This window comes from Pinus tabuliformis, chromosome 7, assembly GCF_031772625.1.
Source record: "Pinus tabuliformis cultivar Carrire ecotype Pingquan chromosome 7, CPIR1, whole genome shotgun sequence".
NCBI classification, from domain to species: Eukaryota; Viridiplantae; Streptophyta; class Pinopsida; order Pinales; family Pinaceae; genus Pinus; species Pinus tabuliformis.
In genome coordinates, this window is record NC_142293.1 from 831,128,457 (window position 1) to 831,146,435 (window position 17,979).

Genomic DNA, 17,979 nt, shown 5'->3' on the forward strand with positions numbered 1-17,979 from the left:
ATCAGAATTCTACTAGTTTTTGCCATAATATTCCCATCACACTTAAATTGGATAAGTAATAAATTTAACATTTTTTTTCATATTTTATGGAAAATATGAAAAAATGTAATATCGATAAACTTCAATTAACATGCCCAAACTGTTAAAAAGACAGAGAGGTGTTATAAATTCTCTATCACAATACAATAACTAGCAATTACTCTTTGGAGGTGCAAAAAATACGTCATTATAAGGTTTATAAACATGTGAGGATTGAAAAAATAAGTTGGTTTTTAGCAAATGAAACCTCCAATAGACACTAAAATATACTATAAAAATTCTCAAAATTTAATAAACAAGATTGAAAATTCCATATAAACGTGGCAAAAAAAAGTTGAGCTAATATCGCAATGGACACAAAATCCTTAAAACATTACTCCAAATCCAAAAACTTAGAAAAACAATAATGATACCATGTTATTTTTGTATAAATGAAAACATAAGATCCTTTATAAAAAATAAGTACCCATCTATGTCACTCCTAAAACTTCTTTAATAATGAACTTATTTGAAATGTAAATAATAAAATATTACAAAAATGTGTGCCATTTTAACTGGTCAACAACCATGTATTTATCAGCACATATGTTTATGAGAGATTCATTGCATTTTATATGCATAGATTACATAAATGATAAATGTTTAATTGGATATAAAAAAATTATCTTCACGTTTATTATTTATCATTTTAAAACACCTTTCATCTTTAATTATTGTGAAATGACAGATTTATTATCTAGAATCATCCGGAAACAAAATTGTAAGAATACACATATTCAAAATAAAATCCTCACCATCTCGAAGGTAAAATCCCCAATGGTGTAATTTTTAACATATACAACACTCATTATGGTGTTACCTAGCAAATGAAATATTAGAAATAGAAACAACCCGGAGCAAGGACGCCACTATGTCTAAGATCGAAGGGGTATGTGTCGAGGGAGGGGAACTAATTTGCTAATTGTGTAATTTCAAAAGGCTTAACGTAAAGTCTGCAAATCAGTGGCTTCAGTTACAAATCGCATGAATATTTAGCACTTCGTGAATTTTGATCTGATCACTGCCATCGAGCCCCAAGAGGAAACGGTGGCTCTAAGATGGGTAAAGTAACGGGGTTTTGTTGTGTTTTGTTTTGTGGATCATCGCAACACTCGGAGTATTCAAAGTTTCCAATTTTCTTGCTACTGCAGGTGATGACGTGCCAATAGGAGCATGTTGTCATTGAGCCCAGCATTTAATACCGCATGCTTGCACTTGGTAAGCAGATTGAATGTAAGGGCGTCATCGAGCAAGAGCACTCTCAGTTTCTGCAGGATTTCCGCTATGGCTGAACCCCGGGTACGCTATAATTAAAGTCCTTGCCGCCTTTTCTCTGGTGCTATTTTTAAAATTTACAATCACTTAAGGGCGTCGCTATCTGATTCACTCAATCGTGAGCCCCCTTGAATGTTATCAGGGCAACATGTCTTGTACCAAATCAATCCAGGAGTGTGTTCAAAAGAGCTTTGCAAAAGCCATTTAAAAGTTATTTGTTCTTTCTCTGGTTGTCCTTTGACATCCTCCACGCAGTTCTCCTAGTTTCCATGGCTTTTATCGCTCATCAATCATCAATATGAGCCTTGTAATCGTTTCCATACACACGAGATATATATATATATATATATATGAACCATCAATATGAACCTTGTAAACATTTGCATGTACTCTCTCTCTCTCTCTTTATGTAGAAGGAAACTGTCCACTGGGCTAAAAATCTGATGAAACTCAAGGAAACTGCCCACTGGGCTAAAAATCTGATTAAACTCAAGGAAACTGCCCACTGGGCTAAAAATCTGATTAAACTCAAGGAAACTGCCCACTGGACTGAAAAACCGGTTAAATTTCGGTCCCTCTCTCTCTATATATAAAGGAAGCTGCCCACTGCACTGAAAATCCGGTTAAAGTCCGGTCTCATTCTCAAGCATTTTTATCATAGAAGATGAGAGTGCTGGTACTAAGTGCATTAATTTTGGTCAACTCCGCTCACAATAATCCAGGTGAGTACACAAACCAGCATAATTGGCCCTTTTTAGCTAGGGAGGACTGTAGCCCAGAGAAGCCAGAATGGGCCGTCACTGGTCCAAGGTCACAACAATATTTGCACAAAGCCCATGAAGGCACTGAAACAACTTCTAGAAGGCACAAGCCCCCAGAAAGGTTGCAATACCCCGTCATGGCAGACCCTGTCACCCCACGCAGGGGAGGAACATGCCTGTCAAGGTTTTAACATGGAGCATTTTCACAACAACTGCTGCAAGTTGCCGTTAGACCACAATCTGATGGATGCATGTGTCTGTCTGACTCTATATATATTTGTTTCAACAGATTCCTCATTGATTTTATGATTTTTCTCTTGATCTCTAATTTTGCCGGACTACACACTCGGAATTGTTATATAGAACCATGTGAACATTGTTTAGAAATCTTTCGAGTTATTGAAATGGCAACATTACTTTCCTAATATTGCAATTTGGGTAAGTAGTGAACCAAACAAGTACACAGTACACACATAGGTTCACACTTAAATATTGAAAAGACAAGTCAATGGACATGTATCCTACAGTGACCTTTGCTCACTTGTTGATCATATTGTCTTATTGGGCTTCCTTCCTTTTTTTTCCCTAGAAAAATCGTAATTTTATTAATAAAAACAAAATTACATTTTGTAGATGCTGAAGCGCATATCCAATAGTAGTACAAAAACTGCTGTACAAAGAAAAACCAGAACTAAAAAACCGGAAAAATTAATATACATTGGGGAGAAAAATTATGTTTTTCTCCCTTTTTTCTTCTCAACCTTTCGCCACTCCCCCTGAGTCGGTAAGGATGAGAACAGTACGAGAGAGGTGTCCTCCTCAGGGCGAGGAGTATCCTTGTCTGAATTTGAATGGTCTGAAGTATGTTGTCTTTTGGCTCCATTGGTATCCATTGTATCTGGTATCTTTGCCGGCAAAGAGTCCATCAGATCTGGTGATTCAGTTTCCACATTTTCTGGCTCCTTGTGAATCTGATTGTTCTCTTGGGGAATAGGGTGTTCTTTTTCCATATCTCCCTCCTCTACTGGGACATCTTCAGTGGTGGGGAGAATTGCCATCTCCTAGGCTGTTTTCCTGCGTGCTTCTTCCTATGCATATCTTTTTTGGCTTTTGGGCATGTGTTTTGAAGATGCCTTGTTCGTCGGCAAATTCTGCATCTGAATGCAGTATTTTCGTAATCTAGTATCTGAGTCCAACATCTTTGTTTATACTTCAGTTGAATTTGGTCTGGCAGCCCTTTGCTGAGGTCTACTTCCACACATATGCGTGCAAATGTGTAGATTCCTTCCTCCGTTCTTTCCGTGTCCATCTTGATGAATCTCTCAATGGTGTTGCCTATGATAGACAGGACATGAGGGCTCTAGAAGTGTAGAGGTAGGTTGTGAAGTCGAACCCAGACCGGCATCCGAGATACAACCATTGTATTTGGATCAAAATCTGGGAACCATGGAGTAATGAAGAGACCCGTGGATCCCATGAACCATGGTCCTTCCCTCATGATGATGTCCCTTTCCTCTGCTGTCTGAAATTTTACAATAAAGAAACCTTTGGAACAGAGATGAATGTCACATGTAGGGGTCCAGGTTCTGAAAACCCAAAGGAAAAGGTCCATAGACTTGGGCCAGAAACAGTTGAATCTGCAGATTAAAGCTTGTTTTTCGAATGAAGAACAATAATCGTCTGTTTCTGGTATATCCATATTTATTTCTGGGGTGTAACTCAGCTGCTCCACAATGTATGGGGCTGGTGCAGTGCCAGCTTGTTTTGTTGTTGTTGTCACTGGTTTGTTTCCTTTTAGAATGTCTTTGAAAGATAGCCATGCACTTTGTTGTTTTTGTTGTGTTTCTGAAGATTTTGCTTTGCTTCTTCCGATGCCATTGCCTGAGGGATTTATTTTGCGTTGGGCTGCCACGCCTCCTCTCAGCCTCAGGTTGAGTGTGATGGATGATTCAGGAAGTATTTTGTAATCCATGATGGTTTTGTAGTCTTGAAGTACTCTGCCTCCATAGATTAAAACCTGTGATCCTGTAGGATAACCAGTATGCTGGTAGATGCTATTCTTCAATAGCAATACTGTTTTGGTGTTCTGTGCCTAGGCCAGATGTGTCCTTCCATTAGGGGTTTTTATAAATACTTGAAAAGGAGGAGGACTTACCAACATTTTAGGTTTTGGTTCTGCCGCGGTCTCCTTTTTGCTATCTACATAGCTCCGAGGGTAAATATCAGTGTGGTTGACATCGAAGATGTAGTTGCCGGAGTCCCTTGCAATAGTACCCCGATCGCAGATGTTGACTCCCTCCGGAATAGGCCTCAACAACAGTACGTTTCCCTCAAACAAAATGTTCTTCTTTCCATAGTATATATTTTGTCCCGGGTTCATTGCTTCAGCCACTATGAAGAGCTCCCTCTGTTGCTTGTAGCTGAAAGGGTACCTGTAGATTACCTTGCAGGGAGGAGCGCCGCACTCTGGATCCCTTATGGCGTCCATGCCATTTCCCCTGTTGTGGCTAGTTTGCGCACTGTAGTCGAGGCATCTGAAATGTACAAGTCTCTTCCAGTGATGGTTGTGGGATTTGTATGCAGAACCTGTTCCCATTCCTTGTGCTTGTATATCACGGCCCAGTTCAGTTTCCTCCTCTATGTCGGCGTCAGATTTCGCCTCTGCTCCATTGGGTCTGGCCAGTGACTGATTCAGCTCTTCAGCTTGTATAGTAACAACCAGCTCCGAATCGGCCTTTGGTGTTGTCAGCTTCAAACTAGCATCTCCAGCTTTCTCCTTCGTGGAAGTAGGGTTTGCTGCGTCGACTTTCTTGACAGAGCGTGAAGCCATTTTTCCCGTCTTTGTATTTGATGTAATCCTGCTTCCTTCCTTCTTATACGTACTTGACCAGGGGTTTAAGTTTGTGATTTTACGCTAGGATCTGTTTCTCCTAATATTGGGTGATGATGTCTATTCGAACTTCAAAGCTTAGAAATTGGCATCCTCTTTTCATGAGCGATCTTCTTGGGCATTTGACCTTTTGCATTTTCCAATCTCTATCTTGTTTTTAGATTTTTTTTCATCTGACCCAGGTCATCTTATTTCTAAAAAAGTTTGTCGAGTGTCTCAAACTTCCTATACAAGCACAGTCACATCCTAATTAACTTTGGTTAGGTTAGAATTGGAGGATGATGAAGGTCATCCTAATTTTGTGTACTGTACATGCTGTGCCTCTTTTGCTCTTGATCCTTCCATTGAGTTGAATCTGATGTATCCCATGAATTTTTGTGGTTTGCTTCATGGCACACCTATTAATATGACATAAAGCCATATATGATGACTTACACATTTTTTTTTTGAGAAATATTTTTATATTCCATTGGAGGAATATATATGCTTTGATCATCCAGAGACTGCTCAGATTCAACAAGTTCCAACAAACTTCATCATGTCAATTGTGGGAAGTGAACTTGGTTGGGGAGGATAACAATCGTATTCCTAATCACCTGAGATAAACCCAATTGACATATGAGGAATGTACATGTTTTGGTTCTCAAGGGACTGCTCAGACTCAACAAATTATAGCAAAGTTAATCATTTCAATTGCGGGAATTGAACCTTGGTGGGGAGGATAACAATCATTCTTCCTAACAACCTGAGATAAACCCAATTGACTAATTTGCACAAAACTTATAAACTTCACAATGTTAAAAGGCAATACAAATTAACATCTTCTTCAGTGAATTCATGTTTTGCTCTTGAAATTGTTTGGGAAAAATCCCTGTACTAAATGTCTGCAATGCCCTTTAATGTAATAGAGAATGCTTTCACCGAATTTGTCTTTTCACACTACTTATTGGCAGTCCAATTGCTTTCATAGACTTTGTAGTCTCTTTGTTGGTACTGGGCACTAAACATAGACCACATGTTCTTTATAATGGTCAACGATTGTTGTATTCTAAGTTCTCTTTGAAGATATTGCCGTTTTCAACACCCAAAGCATCATCAGATATCGCTGCAGAAATGGATTTAAATAAATAGAAGACATGCATTTACTTAGTGCATTATCGTTAACATATATTGACCATAATCAATCAACAAACTAAATGCAAAACAATCATTGTCACAACACCATACCTATATAATGCCAAATTTGTAAAGCGGGGGCACAAAAGTAGCCATTCGATTAATCTTCTGCTGGAGAGATTACATCCAGACATCATCATCTTAAAGTCCCATTGATTTCTATTGCTACATTGATCCAAAACGTTGAAGTCCCAACTATCAAGAACGAACCTGAATGTTATGTCATTTTGTATATACAATAATACTAATTTAGTGACGATTAATTACAAATAGTTACAAACCAGTTCTGGCTTGTGCATAACATGCTTTAGGTGCGAGCACAGTTGGGGGCAATGTTACCCACGAAAAAGTGGGTAAGCCATAGGAGAATTTTTTCTTCCACCCTGGACAAACCAACTAGTCAGAAGCCCTATATCATCAGCACACAACATGATTCCATGATCCTCCACTTCTTGCTCTAGTCAAATTTCTCTCTCCCATCTGGCATTCCTTCTGGAAGGAAGGTGCATCATCCATTGGCAGGTACTTTAACCATTTCGCAATCATGTGCTTTCACTTAATGTTATGGGCATACTAATATGGATCAAGATGCAAACTGGATGATTGACTGATCTTGACTGCATTCTTGTTCCATCACTTTGTTGAAGGGTGTTGTCATTGATGCCAACGTCGATCCTTGAATGCTCTTAATATTCGTCTGAATTGTATTGATTGACGCTCCAATGGTCAAGATGTCTTGGAAGCCCGCATGCCTAATCATATTGCTTGGCACTTGTTGAATTTTTTGAGGATGAAGATCACTGAATTTGCCCCCATAACCATCTTCATTTGATTCTCCTTGTCGTGCTGATTACAATTGTAGGTGGCACGTCACGTGGGTCCTCTCGGTTGAGGAGATATGGCTTCTTAAGGGTTGGAACCCCATTTAGTGATCAAAGAACCCCAAAGGAGGTGATACAAGCAATTTTTTTTATTATCTAAGGAAATTAAAATTAAGTGGGGCTATCTTAGTCAAAGTCAAAAAGGGGAGTTCTATTAAGGATTAATTATCAAATAAAGTCGACCTTCATAACTAAGGGGTATTCGGCTCCAAAATAATTTAAATTTGAAGTGATCAAATCGGTTTCCCTACTTTTTGAACAAGTTGGCCTACCTCCTAGAAATCTCCTCAATCTCTATATAAAAGGACTTATTTGTCCAAGATGTACTTGCTTGTTGATCGTGTGTCAACATCCTAGGTTTGTTACATAGCTTTATTCATCATGCTAGTGACATTTGTACAATATCCCAGTAGGGTTGCGGAATCTGAGCACTGAAGAAGAAAAAAGAGAGGAAGGGCTTAGAATCCTTGATGAAATTCGGACCTCCGTAATTGTAGGAAAGCTTTGAAATATCCTTGGGCATGGAGTCTTAAAAAATTTCAGGTGCAACTTGAGTGGTTAAAATGACTCATTGTCACCAACCCATGGTACCACCACTCATGGGCCTCGCCTCTATCATACGATGCAACTGGAAATATGTATCTAGTTTCTGTACCCATGACCATGCTAAGCATTTGGAGTGCCCATCAAAGCAAGGAATGGTCACCTTCCCCAATGTCTTTTGCAGTTCGTTATTTTACCTCAAAGTCTTTTGAAATGTTTTGGGCTTGCTTTTCAACTGAAGGTGGTAGAAATCATTGAAACTTATGACAACCTGGAACTCACGTCCCAATGCTCTATACTCCTCTAGATAATTTGCATGGGGAATTCCTTGACATGTCTGCTCTGTTTGGTCCTCTGTTGTCTCATGCAGGAACTGAGGCATGTTGGGCCTGGGTGTTCTACTAAATGAACGTGACTGGTTATGTGTAGTAGCACAGGCATGACTACCCTCAACATTGTTGGACCCCTCACCATTAGTAGGATCCCTTTCTGTTAAACTTGGAAACTAGGGCCAAACTCCACATGGGTCATGTTATTTATGACAACTGATATTTTTCTTGGATTCCTCTCTCCGAGAGGTGTAAGATTGATCTAAAGATCATCCGATTCTGACATGTACAAATGAAATTATGAATTTATTTTGATTATGGTCAAATTGTCAAGATCGACCAACAAAATTATGTAGGCTACGAAGCCCAACAGTCACGTCTATTCATCCTCAACATTGCATATAAATAGAAGGTGACTTAGCCTCATTTGGACACACTCATCTTCACACTTCTATCTCTCTCTCCTAATTGATTGGGTATAGATTTTTGGGCCTCTCTCTCCACGTCTGAAATTTCCGGAGGCCGAAATTTCAGGAGAGCGAATTTTTGGACAGTTTGACCAAGCATTGACCAGCATGCGTTGACCTCCTTTGACTGCGTTTTTGTGAGGGCTATCTCTGTTTGGGCAAGCCACATTTTTGGGCACAAAAATCGAGGCTAAACAAGGGTCAAGGTTGGCCAACAAACTTATGTAGGCTTAGAAACCCAACAGTCACGTCTATTCATTCTCAACGTTGCATATAAATAGAAGGTGACTTACCCACATTTGGACACACTCATCTTCACACTGCTCTCTCTCTTTCCTCATTGATTGGGTATGTATTTCTGGGCCTCTCTCTCTCGACACGTCCAACATTTTAGGAGAGGGAAATTTCAGGAGAGTGAAATTTCAGGTAGTTGAAATTTCAGGAGACCGAATATATTTTGAATATGGTCAAATTGTCAAGGTTGGCCAACAAACTTATGTAGGCTCAGAAGTCCAATAGTCACGTTCATTCATCCTCAACGTTGCATATAAATAGAAGGTGACTTAGCCTCATTTGGACACTCGTCTTCACACTTCTCTCTCTCTCCTCATTGATTGGGTACGTATTTCTGGGCCTCTCTCTCTCTATCCACATGTCCGAAATTTTAGGAGAGTGAAATTTCAGGTGGCCGAAATTTCAGGAAGTCGAAATTTCAGGAGACCGAATTTTTGGACAGTTTGACCAAGCATTGACCAGCATGCCCTGACCTCTTTTGACTGCGTTTTTGTAAGGGCTATCTCTGTTTGGGCAGGCTGCATTTCTGGGCACATAAATCGAGGCTAAACGTTGATTGTTGACCAACGTTGACTGCAGTTAGGGCTGACCGCAGGTGTGCTGTTTGACCAGACTTTGACTGGGCTGAATTTGACTATTTGGAGGGCTGTTTTATTTTGCTGTTTGGAGGCCGAAGTTGACTGATCTGCTGAGGGTCAAATCTTCCCTATTGACCAGCATTGACTTTTTTCGTTAGGGCTCTTTTGCTGCTGTTATAAATTATCAGATTTGTAAATTGTACTATCTCTCTCTGCTGAACTATTGAAGACTAAAAGAAGATTTGATCAAGAGTTTCCCACATTGGGGTTTGTCCCTGGCTGGTGCCACATCTTGTGTCCTCTTGTCTTCTACTGTTTATGTTTATGTTCTATCTGCATTTTACTATCATGTTGGTGTGATTGCTAATCTGAATATTGATACTGGGCTGATAAAGAAATTGAAGTAAAATTGCTCTAAAGCATAGAACATACCATTGTTGCCTAAAATTAACACTTTTAGTGGACGTCCCCTTCTTTATCATCCCTCTCATCATGCTCACCATCTCCTTATGGCCTTTAGCCAATTCATATAGTGCACTGAGCAAACTATTAAAGGCTTGAGTCTCCTTATCTCCCATGTCTGGCTTTTCTCTCTTAGGAGACTCTTCTACCCCTTTTCCCTTACTAGAGGTTTCCTCTTCTTCCTCTTCTATTTTTGGAATCTCTTCTTCTTCTTGGATGGGAGTGGGCTCTCTGGTTTTGTAGTGTCTTTTGTAAGTGACGTAAGGATGCTCTTCACCACTCATTAAATCACTGATAATCTGCCCTTTGACCCCACAACTTTCCAAGAACATGCTTTGATACCACTGTAAGATTCCCACTTAGGAATAACCCAAATAGTCAATGTGTTTTCTGAGTTTGAAAGATCTAGTTAACTGAGGAATTTTCACAAATAGTTTGTAGGAAGTATGCTGTAGGTGTCTCTTATACAATCTAAAAAATTAAATGACATGAATAGTGCTAGACATCCAAGGAGTTTTTGAAAACAACTGGTATTCACTTCAGATCACATTTAAAAGCACACCCAGCTTTGATACATATACTTCAGAAAACAAAGAGGACTGAGATTTAGAGTACCGGTGAATAAAGTGAATGTAGTAACAGTAGATGAAGGTACCAAACCAGAATACCACCAACAATATATTATAAACTTCAAGAGGGACTATATTATATATTCTGCCCTCAAAACATATAGATACCAGCAAATGTAGCCAATAATTAACAGATTCGTGTCCAGCAAGAATGAGAGGCTTGAAGCACGTTTCAACATAGATTTAGCATATGTATTTCACCTTTAAAATACACAGGTGTGCCCAGAAATTGTGGTACAGGTACAACAACTTATCTTAATTCGTAATAGTTCAGAAAATGATGAATTCGGGCCTTTATGGACAGAATAAACCTTGGCGCATAAGGTACCTCCTATGGGAAACATGCACAATCAATAGAGAGTAGTCTTCAGCTCTTTTCAGCGCACACCAATGAAGAGAGACATAGCCTAGACTTCAGGAATATGCAGAAGAAAACCCAGCTCTTCCCTCTAGCATTTCGACCCAGTTATGGCAGCTAAACTTGGCCAGAAAAGTGCAAATAAATTCGGCTTGAGAGTAATAAGAGAGATCGACACCCTTTTTAAATGAAACTCGTCCTTAATTCCTCAGGAGGAACTTGTTCCCCAAGCAGAATAAGGCTTAGCCATTAAGAGAGAGAAATACGACCTCAAAGGGCATTCTTTTGCTCAACAACTCGACCCACAATATGCTTGGTAACGTGGTGTCTTCGTCTTCGTGGGTTTACTTCAGCCTGTCAAAGATGAGATAGAAACACAATATAAGAAGATAAATCCATTGATAAAACCTCTCCAGCTCAATATCTCCTGCAAATCATTTTCTCTATGAAAGCACAATAGTGAAAGTTGAGTGATTTCATTCTTTGGACCAACTAAGGTGTCTAGTTTCAACACCAAAGCTAGCAAGGGCAGCTAAAAGTTTCCAAAACCCTAAGCTTCTCTCCAAAAACTCTCCAAGAGCTATTTTTCTCCAAAATGCAAGTGAAAGGATGAGGAGAAATTCCTCACTTTTTTCTTTTTATAATTGAGTGGCCACTTTTGACACCATTTTACCTTTTTAATATTTTATTAAGTCATTTTAAGCAGTGTGGAAAAAGTCGGGATTAAATCCCCAAAATGCGATTTTTTTGGCTGGCCGATTAAATCAGCCGATTTTTTCCCAGTGGAAAAAGTCGGAATTAAATCGAAAAAGTCGGGATTAAATCGGGACTTTTTCCAAAAAATCGTGAATAAGGTAGTTTCTTTAACAATTTTAAATTTTTTGTTTTTTTTTGGTTAAATCGGGATTTTATTGAAAAAGTCGGGATTTTATTGAATATATATATATATATATATATATATATATTTTTTTTTTTTTTTCTTTTTTTTTTTGCCGACTTTTTCAAAAAACTCCCGACTTTAACGACTTTTTCAACTTCTGGACCCTTGTCGATTTAATCTCGACTTCGACTTTTTCCACATTGATTTTAAGAGACTTCCACTTTATAAAATTAAAGTGAGTTTTCAGTAGCCTAGGATATGTCCATTTTCACCCCTTAGGCAGTTATAATGTTCTCCTGGGTGAATTATGTTCCCTTGTTAAAATTTTTCCCTGCCCTAGTGGAACCCATTTTTTTCTCCTAAGTGGTCGAGGACATTACAAGTTTAGATTGAATATGCATGAGCCAAAGTTCATCTAGTTGTTGTTAACACAAGAATTGCATAGATATCTTCACACAACATACATGGAAGTAGTTCTCAAGAGTAAGATTGGCACCATTGCATATCTAAGTGTTGCTGAGATATCTATACTACTGCTGCTCTGATTATTGTCATGAAGTTGCTAGGGTTTTCATATGCTGATCAGATTTGAAGTTGCTAGGGTTTTCATATGTTGATCAGATTTGAAGTTGCAGAGGAGAGAATAGGGTTGAGGCTGCTAGTATGGAAATTTGAGGTGATGCTTATACCTGCTGCTAGGATTTGACTTTGAAATCTAGTTGTTGTGTTTGTATTTGGCAAAATTATTTATGTAGGAATATGATGCTGAGTTGAGCTAGGGTTTGATCGTTTGAGCATAAGTTGTTGTTGTTGCTGCTGACGATCTTGTGATAGAATTGCAGATCGACAAAATCAACATATTGTTTTGACATTATTTATTTTATTATTGAGCACAAGTGGATCCAGTCTGAAAATTGTGAAACGTGGTCCGTTGTGGTAAATTAAAGGGTGCCAGGGTTGTGCAAGGTGGAGAGTGGAGTCTCCTTCAGGTTGGAGCTTGAGAATACTTTAGGGCGCTAGGGTGGTGCTAGGGTAGGTTGCAACCTGTGCAAGGTGTTAGAACATCCTTTTAGTTGGAGCTGATAAAGCCATGACGTTGGAGTGTCCTTCCAGTTGGAGCTCGTAAACTAGCGTGTTGGAGCATCCTTCCAGTGGGTGTTGGTAAACTAGGGCGTTGGAGTGTCCTTCTAGTTGGAGCTGGTAAACCAGGGTGTTGGAGCGTCCTTCCAGTTGGAGATGATAAATCAGGGCGTTGGAGCTTCCTTCCAGTTGAAGCTGGTAAATTAGTGAGTTAGAGGTTCCTTCAGATTGGAGCTTGTAAACGAGGAGGCTGGAGCCTCCTTCAATTGATGCTGAAAATATTGGAAGTTGGAGCTTCCTATTGATGTAAATTTTGAAGACATATATTAAGAAGCATCAGTGGTTTTTCTCTTGGACGGGTTTCCAACTTTCCACCTAAAGATCTCTTGTATATTGTTTTGGATGTTGTACATTGTTGAATGGTGTTGCTAATTTATGTTTTGATTTAATGCTAACAATAATTAATGCTATGTGAAGTTAAATTAACTAATTATAAGAAATAATAATTCACCCCCCTCTCAGTGTTTCCAACACTATCATCAGCAAATTCTTTTCTGTAGCCTCAAGTAAATTCTAAACCTAGAAGTACTTGTTGTCAGGCTTTTGCAAGTATTGCAGTAGTTGCAATTCTTGCGAAGATGTGTGTTTATCTATTCTAATGAATATGGGAAACCCAAAATTTTACTCTTCAGGTCGGAATTGTATATCAAAAGTAAGGAAGGATTACTGCTCTGGAGCCTAGATTAGTTGATAAAGGTCCTGGTCTCCTGTTTGAGGTGCTCTATGCATGGCATATAAGTTTTTTTTAATCTTCTTATGTTGTATTATGTATGAACTCAATTCCCCCACTAGTTTTGAATTTGGGATAGGGGAATACCAATGCCACTATTTGAACCAATGTTGCAAATGTTGTTCTGGGGAATATATTGCTGAGGGCCCTTAAAGACACTTGTTGGAATCTTTTGGAAAATATTGGATGTTTCGGAAAATATTGGCAAGAATAAATTTGGACCTTGAAAACTTGGAAAACATTGGACAAATCAGCAACCTGAAAAACTAAGGAGAAATTGAAGTTATCTGCATAATTAAAATTTAAACATGAGCCTGTGCCCTTCTGCTGAAAGCAGCATGGATCTTCTACTGTTGTTTGCAGGTTCAGTTGTTGAAACTGAAATTTATTAAATGTGTCAACATCCTATATTTACATTGCATTAGTCATAGGATACTGGGTATTTTTGATAAGAATACTTTCTGATAGATATTTGGAATGTTTCAGGTAAGAGTTGGAGTTTTAGTGCCTTTGAAAGACAATGAAGAAGAAGACTCTTCAAGCTATCCTTTAACAATTTTTCAAGGTTCAAATACAGTTGGGCGCAATGACCTACCAATCACCAATAAGCAAGTGAGCCGTAGGCATATCCATTTGAATGGTTTAGCTGATGGCTCTGCTGAAATTTTTGTGGTATGCATTTAACTTCTCAATGTAAAATTAGTTCTTTGCGTTCCTGATATTTTAATTGGTTCTGTAGTTTATTGTTCTTTGCCGAGCTCACAGTCTGCGAGAGCAAAGTGCTTACATGCATATGCATTTTCCTTTTCACTATCTTCCACCAAAACAAAAATTCTGAAAGCAATTTTTTTTTGGTTTAGGACATTATTGCTCCTCTTGTCAAATAGGTTTTTCTCTTTTGTAAAATATGTTTGCTAGAGATCACTAGGGTTCGTGTTTGGTTATTTTATTAAATTTCTCAAGTATTGAAAGCTACAAAGTATAAATTTTACTTTCGAGAATTTATTCTGTATTCACACCATCTTCTAATATCTTGCAATTGAATTTTTTTTTTGACTTTCTCATACAGATTTTGGTCAAGTTATTATAGTCACATGTTATTCCAAAATAACCATGTAAACTAAGGCAAGCACATCTTTAACCTGTTAAATGTAGGGCAGGACTAGATCAGGTATTTGTTCATTATCTATTAATTGTAAATATCTTGATACCAAGATCTTGGAATAAATATCCACAATGACTTGATAAAGATGAATTTATAAATATTTATAAATTAAATTCAATTTGATAATTTGAATCTTGATATCCATAATGTCTCAAAGTGGCTAATAGGGCCAAAGCTGGATGCTTGTAGAGTATAATATTGAACACACAAGTCATGTATCTAGCTAGCACCAGATAAGATAAGACAAGATAAGATAATTATATCAATGTCCAACAAATGACCACAAATGTAGGTCAATGGGAGTGCTCGGTACAATGATCTTGATACAAAACAGGAGTACCAAAATGTCTCGTATATAAAGAACAAGAAGTGAAGTATCAGGCCTATGCTAAAACATGGAAAACCCTCTGTTCTGAGAATGCAGGCAGCAGCAGTAAGATTAAGATATACAGAGAGAGAGAGGATCCAGTAGCTGGATCATGGTCCATTAGATCAATCTCTCCTAACATGTGAGGTTGATTGAAGAAAACTCAAGATAGACCAGTGTCCCAAGGAAGAGCTGGCGTAGGGTTTGGACTGCCTACTATGCTGCTGTCTATAAGAAGTATCCCGCCACTGATATTTGATTGATCTCGTTTGTCTTCTGGTAAGAGATTTGGCACCACAATGTCTTTGAGGTCCTTGGGGAGGGAGGATTTTGTATGGATCTAGAGTCAGATGCAATCATGGTTTTAAAAACTGGAACCAGGTTTTGAACCCGGCTACCCATCTAACCAGATTTGAAAAAATACATAAAATAATTATTTTTAATGATTTTTTTAAGATTTCAAACCAGGATTCCAAACCATTAGAAACAAAATATGCAAATTCTGCTCATCTATATACCATGTAATGATGAATGTATCAGAATGGCACCTAGTGAAATCCATATCAACCACAAAATACATAATCAATGAGGCTCTAAATGGCCTCTAGAGTCCAAAAGGAGATTTGGCATCACAATGTCTTTGAGGTCCTTGGGGAGGGATGATTTTGTATGGATATAGAGTCAGATGCAATCATGGTTTTAAAAACTGGAACCAGGTTTTGAACCGGGCCACCCATCTAACCAGATTTGAAAAAATACATAAAATAATTATTTTTAATGATTTTTTTAAGATTTCAAACCAGGATTCCAAACCATTAGAAACAAAATATGCAAATTCTGCTCATCTATATACCATGTAATGATGAATGTATCAGAATGGCACCTAGTGAAATACATATCAACCACAAAATACATAATCAATGAGGCTCTAAATGGCCTCTAGAGTCCAAAAGGAATGCTACAAGCTATTGGGCCACTGGCCCACTACAAATCATTGATCAACATGATCACTTATCAAACTCATCACCACTACTGAACATTGGATCATCACCGGGAGCTACATAAACATCATTTGGGTCAAAGTTTGAGGACTCCTCAGACTCCTTGGCAACCTCAATAGTAGTAGTAGTAGTAGTACTAGGTCTAACATAAGTATGAGTTGGCCAAGTTGCACGACTAGTGCTTCCATGTACCATGCTTGGTGGTTCACTTCCTTTAGCTCTTGGTTCGATTGCCGAAGTTGCTTTGGGATCAACCCCTCCCCCCAACTCAATGGCATCAATATCAAAATCAGGATCAAGCTCAGCTGGTTGAGCCTCCTCTACCAATTTTGAAGTTGGATCAATATCATCTGACATAGTGGGATCTATATTAAGTCTTTTGTTTAACAATTGGTTGCCCCTTGGTCGAAGGTTTTACTGGACAACGATGAGTTCATGTAACCATTTTTGCTTCAGATAGTTTCTTTCTTTGTGTGAATCCATTAAAAAACAGACCAATTGTGCTCACACTCAGAAGCATTGCAAGTTTGGCTAAGGACTCTAACTACAAACTTTTGCAATTGAGGACATTGGATGCCAAAGCTATAGAATTCCTTGTCGTAGGTGTCTTCTAGAGTCTCAAAATGGTATGCTACAAGGTGACCTCCCTGTTTAAGAACAACCCCAATGGCAAACTAAGAGGCATCAATTTCTATTTCAAATGGTTGATGCATATTCGACAAATGGAGAATAGGAGCAGAGCATAAGGCATTCTTGAGCTTAACAAAATGGCGCTCAACCAAAATATCCCAATGAAATTTTGCTTGATTGGACAACTGGTGCAAAGGGTGGGATCACTAGGAAAAAGGAGAGACAATTTTTTTGTAGAAATTAATGCCTCCCATGAAACTCTTGAGGTCATGAGCATTGGAAGCCGCTGGCCATTATGCCAAAGCCTGTACTTGAGAGGGATTTGGTCTAACTCCTTTTGAATCATGTATGAATCCCATATATTGAATTGATGGTTGTTTTCCTCTCTTTTACTTGAAGTTTATGTGCCCGCAATAGCTAAGTGTGTTGTGGATGTGTTGTATTTGTTATGCCTAAAATTGACTGAATACCAAAATGTCATTAAGATAAATGACCACACACTTACTCAACTATGGCCTGAACACATCATTGATTAATCTCGTAATTGTGGTCGGCGCATTTGTCAACCTAAATGGCATGACCAACCATGCAAGTAGCCCAAAATGTGTGTTGAAAGCGATCTTCCATGTGTTTGTTGCATGCATGCAAACTTGATGGTAGTTGGATGTCAAATCCATATTTGTGAAGAAGCAAGCCCCTTGTAAGTGGTCCAACAAACCTTCAATCTGGGGTAACGGTAGCATTATTAAGGGCATTGTATGTTGTCACTAGATGCCATTCAAAATCATCCTTTTTGGGAATTATGAGACTTCAAGCTAAAGCAACACCTTGATTAGCCCAATCACACTTGTATATCCATGTAGTCTCAAATCATCACCAAAGGTATACCTCAATCCGATCACATAATCATCAACAACATAAAGGTAGCCATAGTAGAATCCATTAGACAATAATAGGCTTCTCACAGAAGCAAAAATCAACAACCAAATTCACTAGTCAACCACATTTCTAGCTTTAATTAGGGCTATCCATGTCATACAGGCTACCACAACACTTGGAAGTGCTCTTTTGTTTCTCAAGTCAGTAAATCCATGCATTAGATAACGAGTCTAATTTCTTCAAGCCATCATCAAGCAAGTGTCTCACAGTCAACCTCAACAAAAATTTCACCGATCTCTTTCAATCAACTCCCTCTTTTATTGGACAAAGAGGACCTCAGTCCTTGTCACATGCTCTTATTCAACATATTTGGATCAACAATAGTCTTCAAGAATTTAAGTCATCTTCATCTTGGAAGTCATGGCAAACTTCATTTCTTTATGAATTAAAAGAATAATGGCTAATC

At 38.4% G+C, this 17,979-nt stretch overlaps 1 protein-coding gene across 1 annotated transcript in view; it reads left to right on the plus strand.

Annotated features, from left to right (window-relative positions):
• Positions 1-973: 973 nt before the first annotated feature.
• LOC149250191 (uncharacterized) overlaps positions 974-17,979 on the plus strand; it is a 371,096-nt gene continuing 354,090 nt past the window's right edge. Inside the window, exons 1-3 of the mRNA XM_089453574.1 lie at positions 974-1,140; positions 1,230-1,377; positions 13,958-14,143. Coding sequence (XP_089309700.1) covers positions 1,252-1,377; positions 13,958-14,143 — 312 coding nt within the window. The 5' untranslated portion in view covers positions 974-1,140; positions 1,230-1,251. The remainder of the gene's footprint in view (positions 1,141-1,229; positions 1,378-13,957; positions 14,144-17,979) is intronic.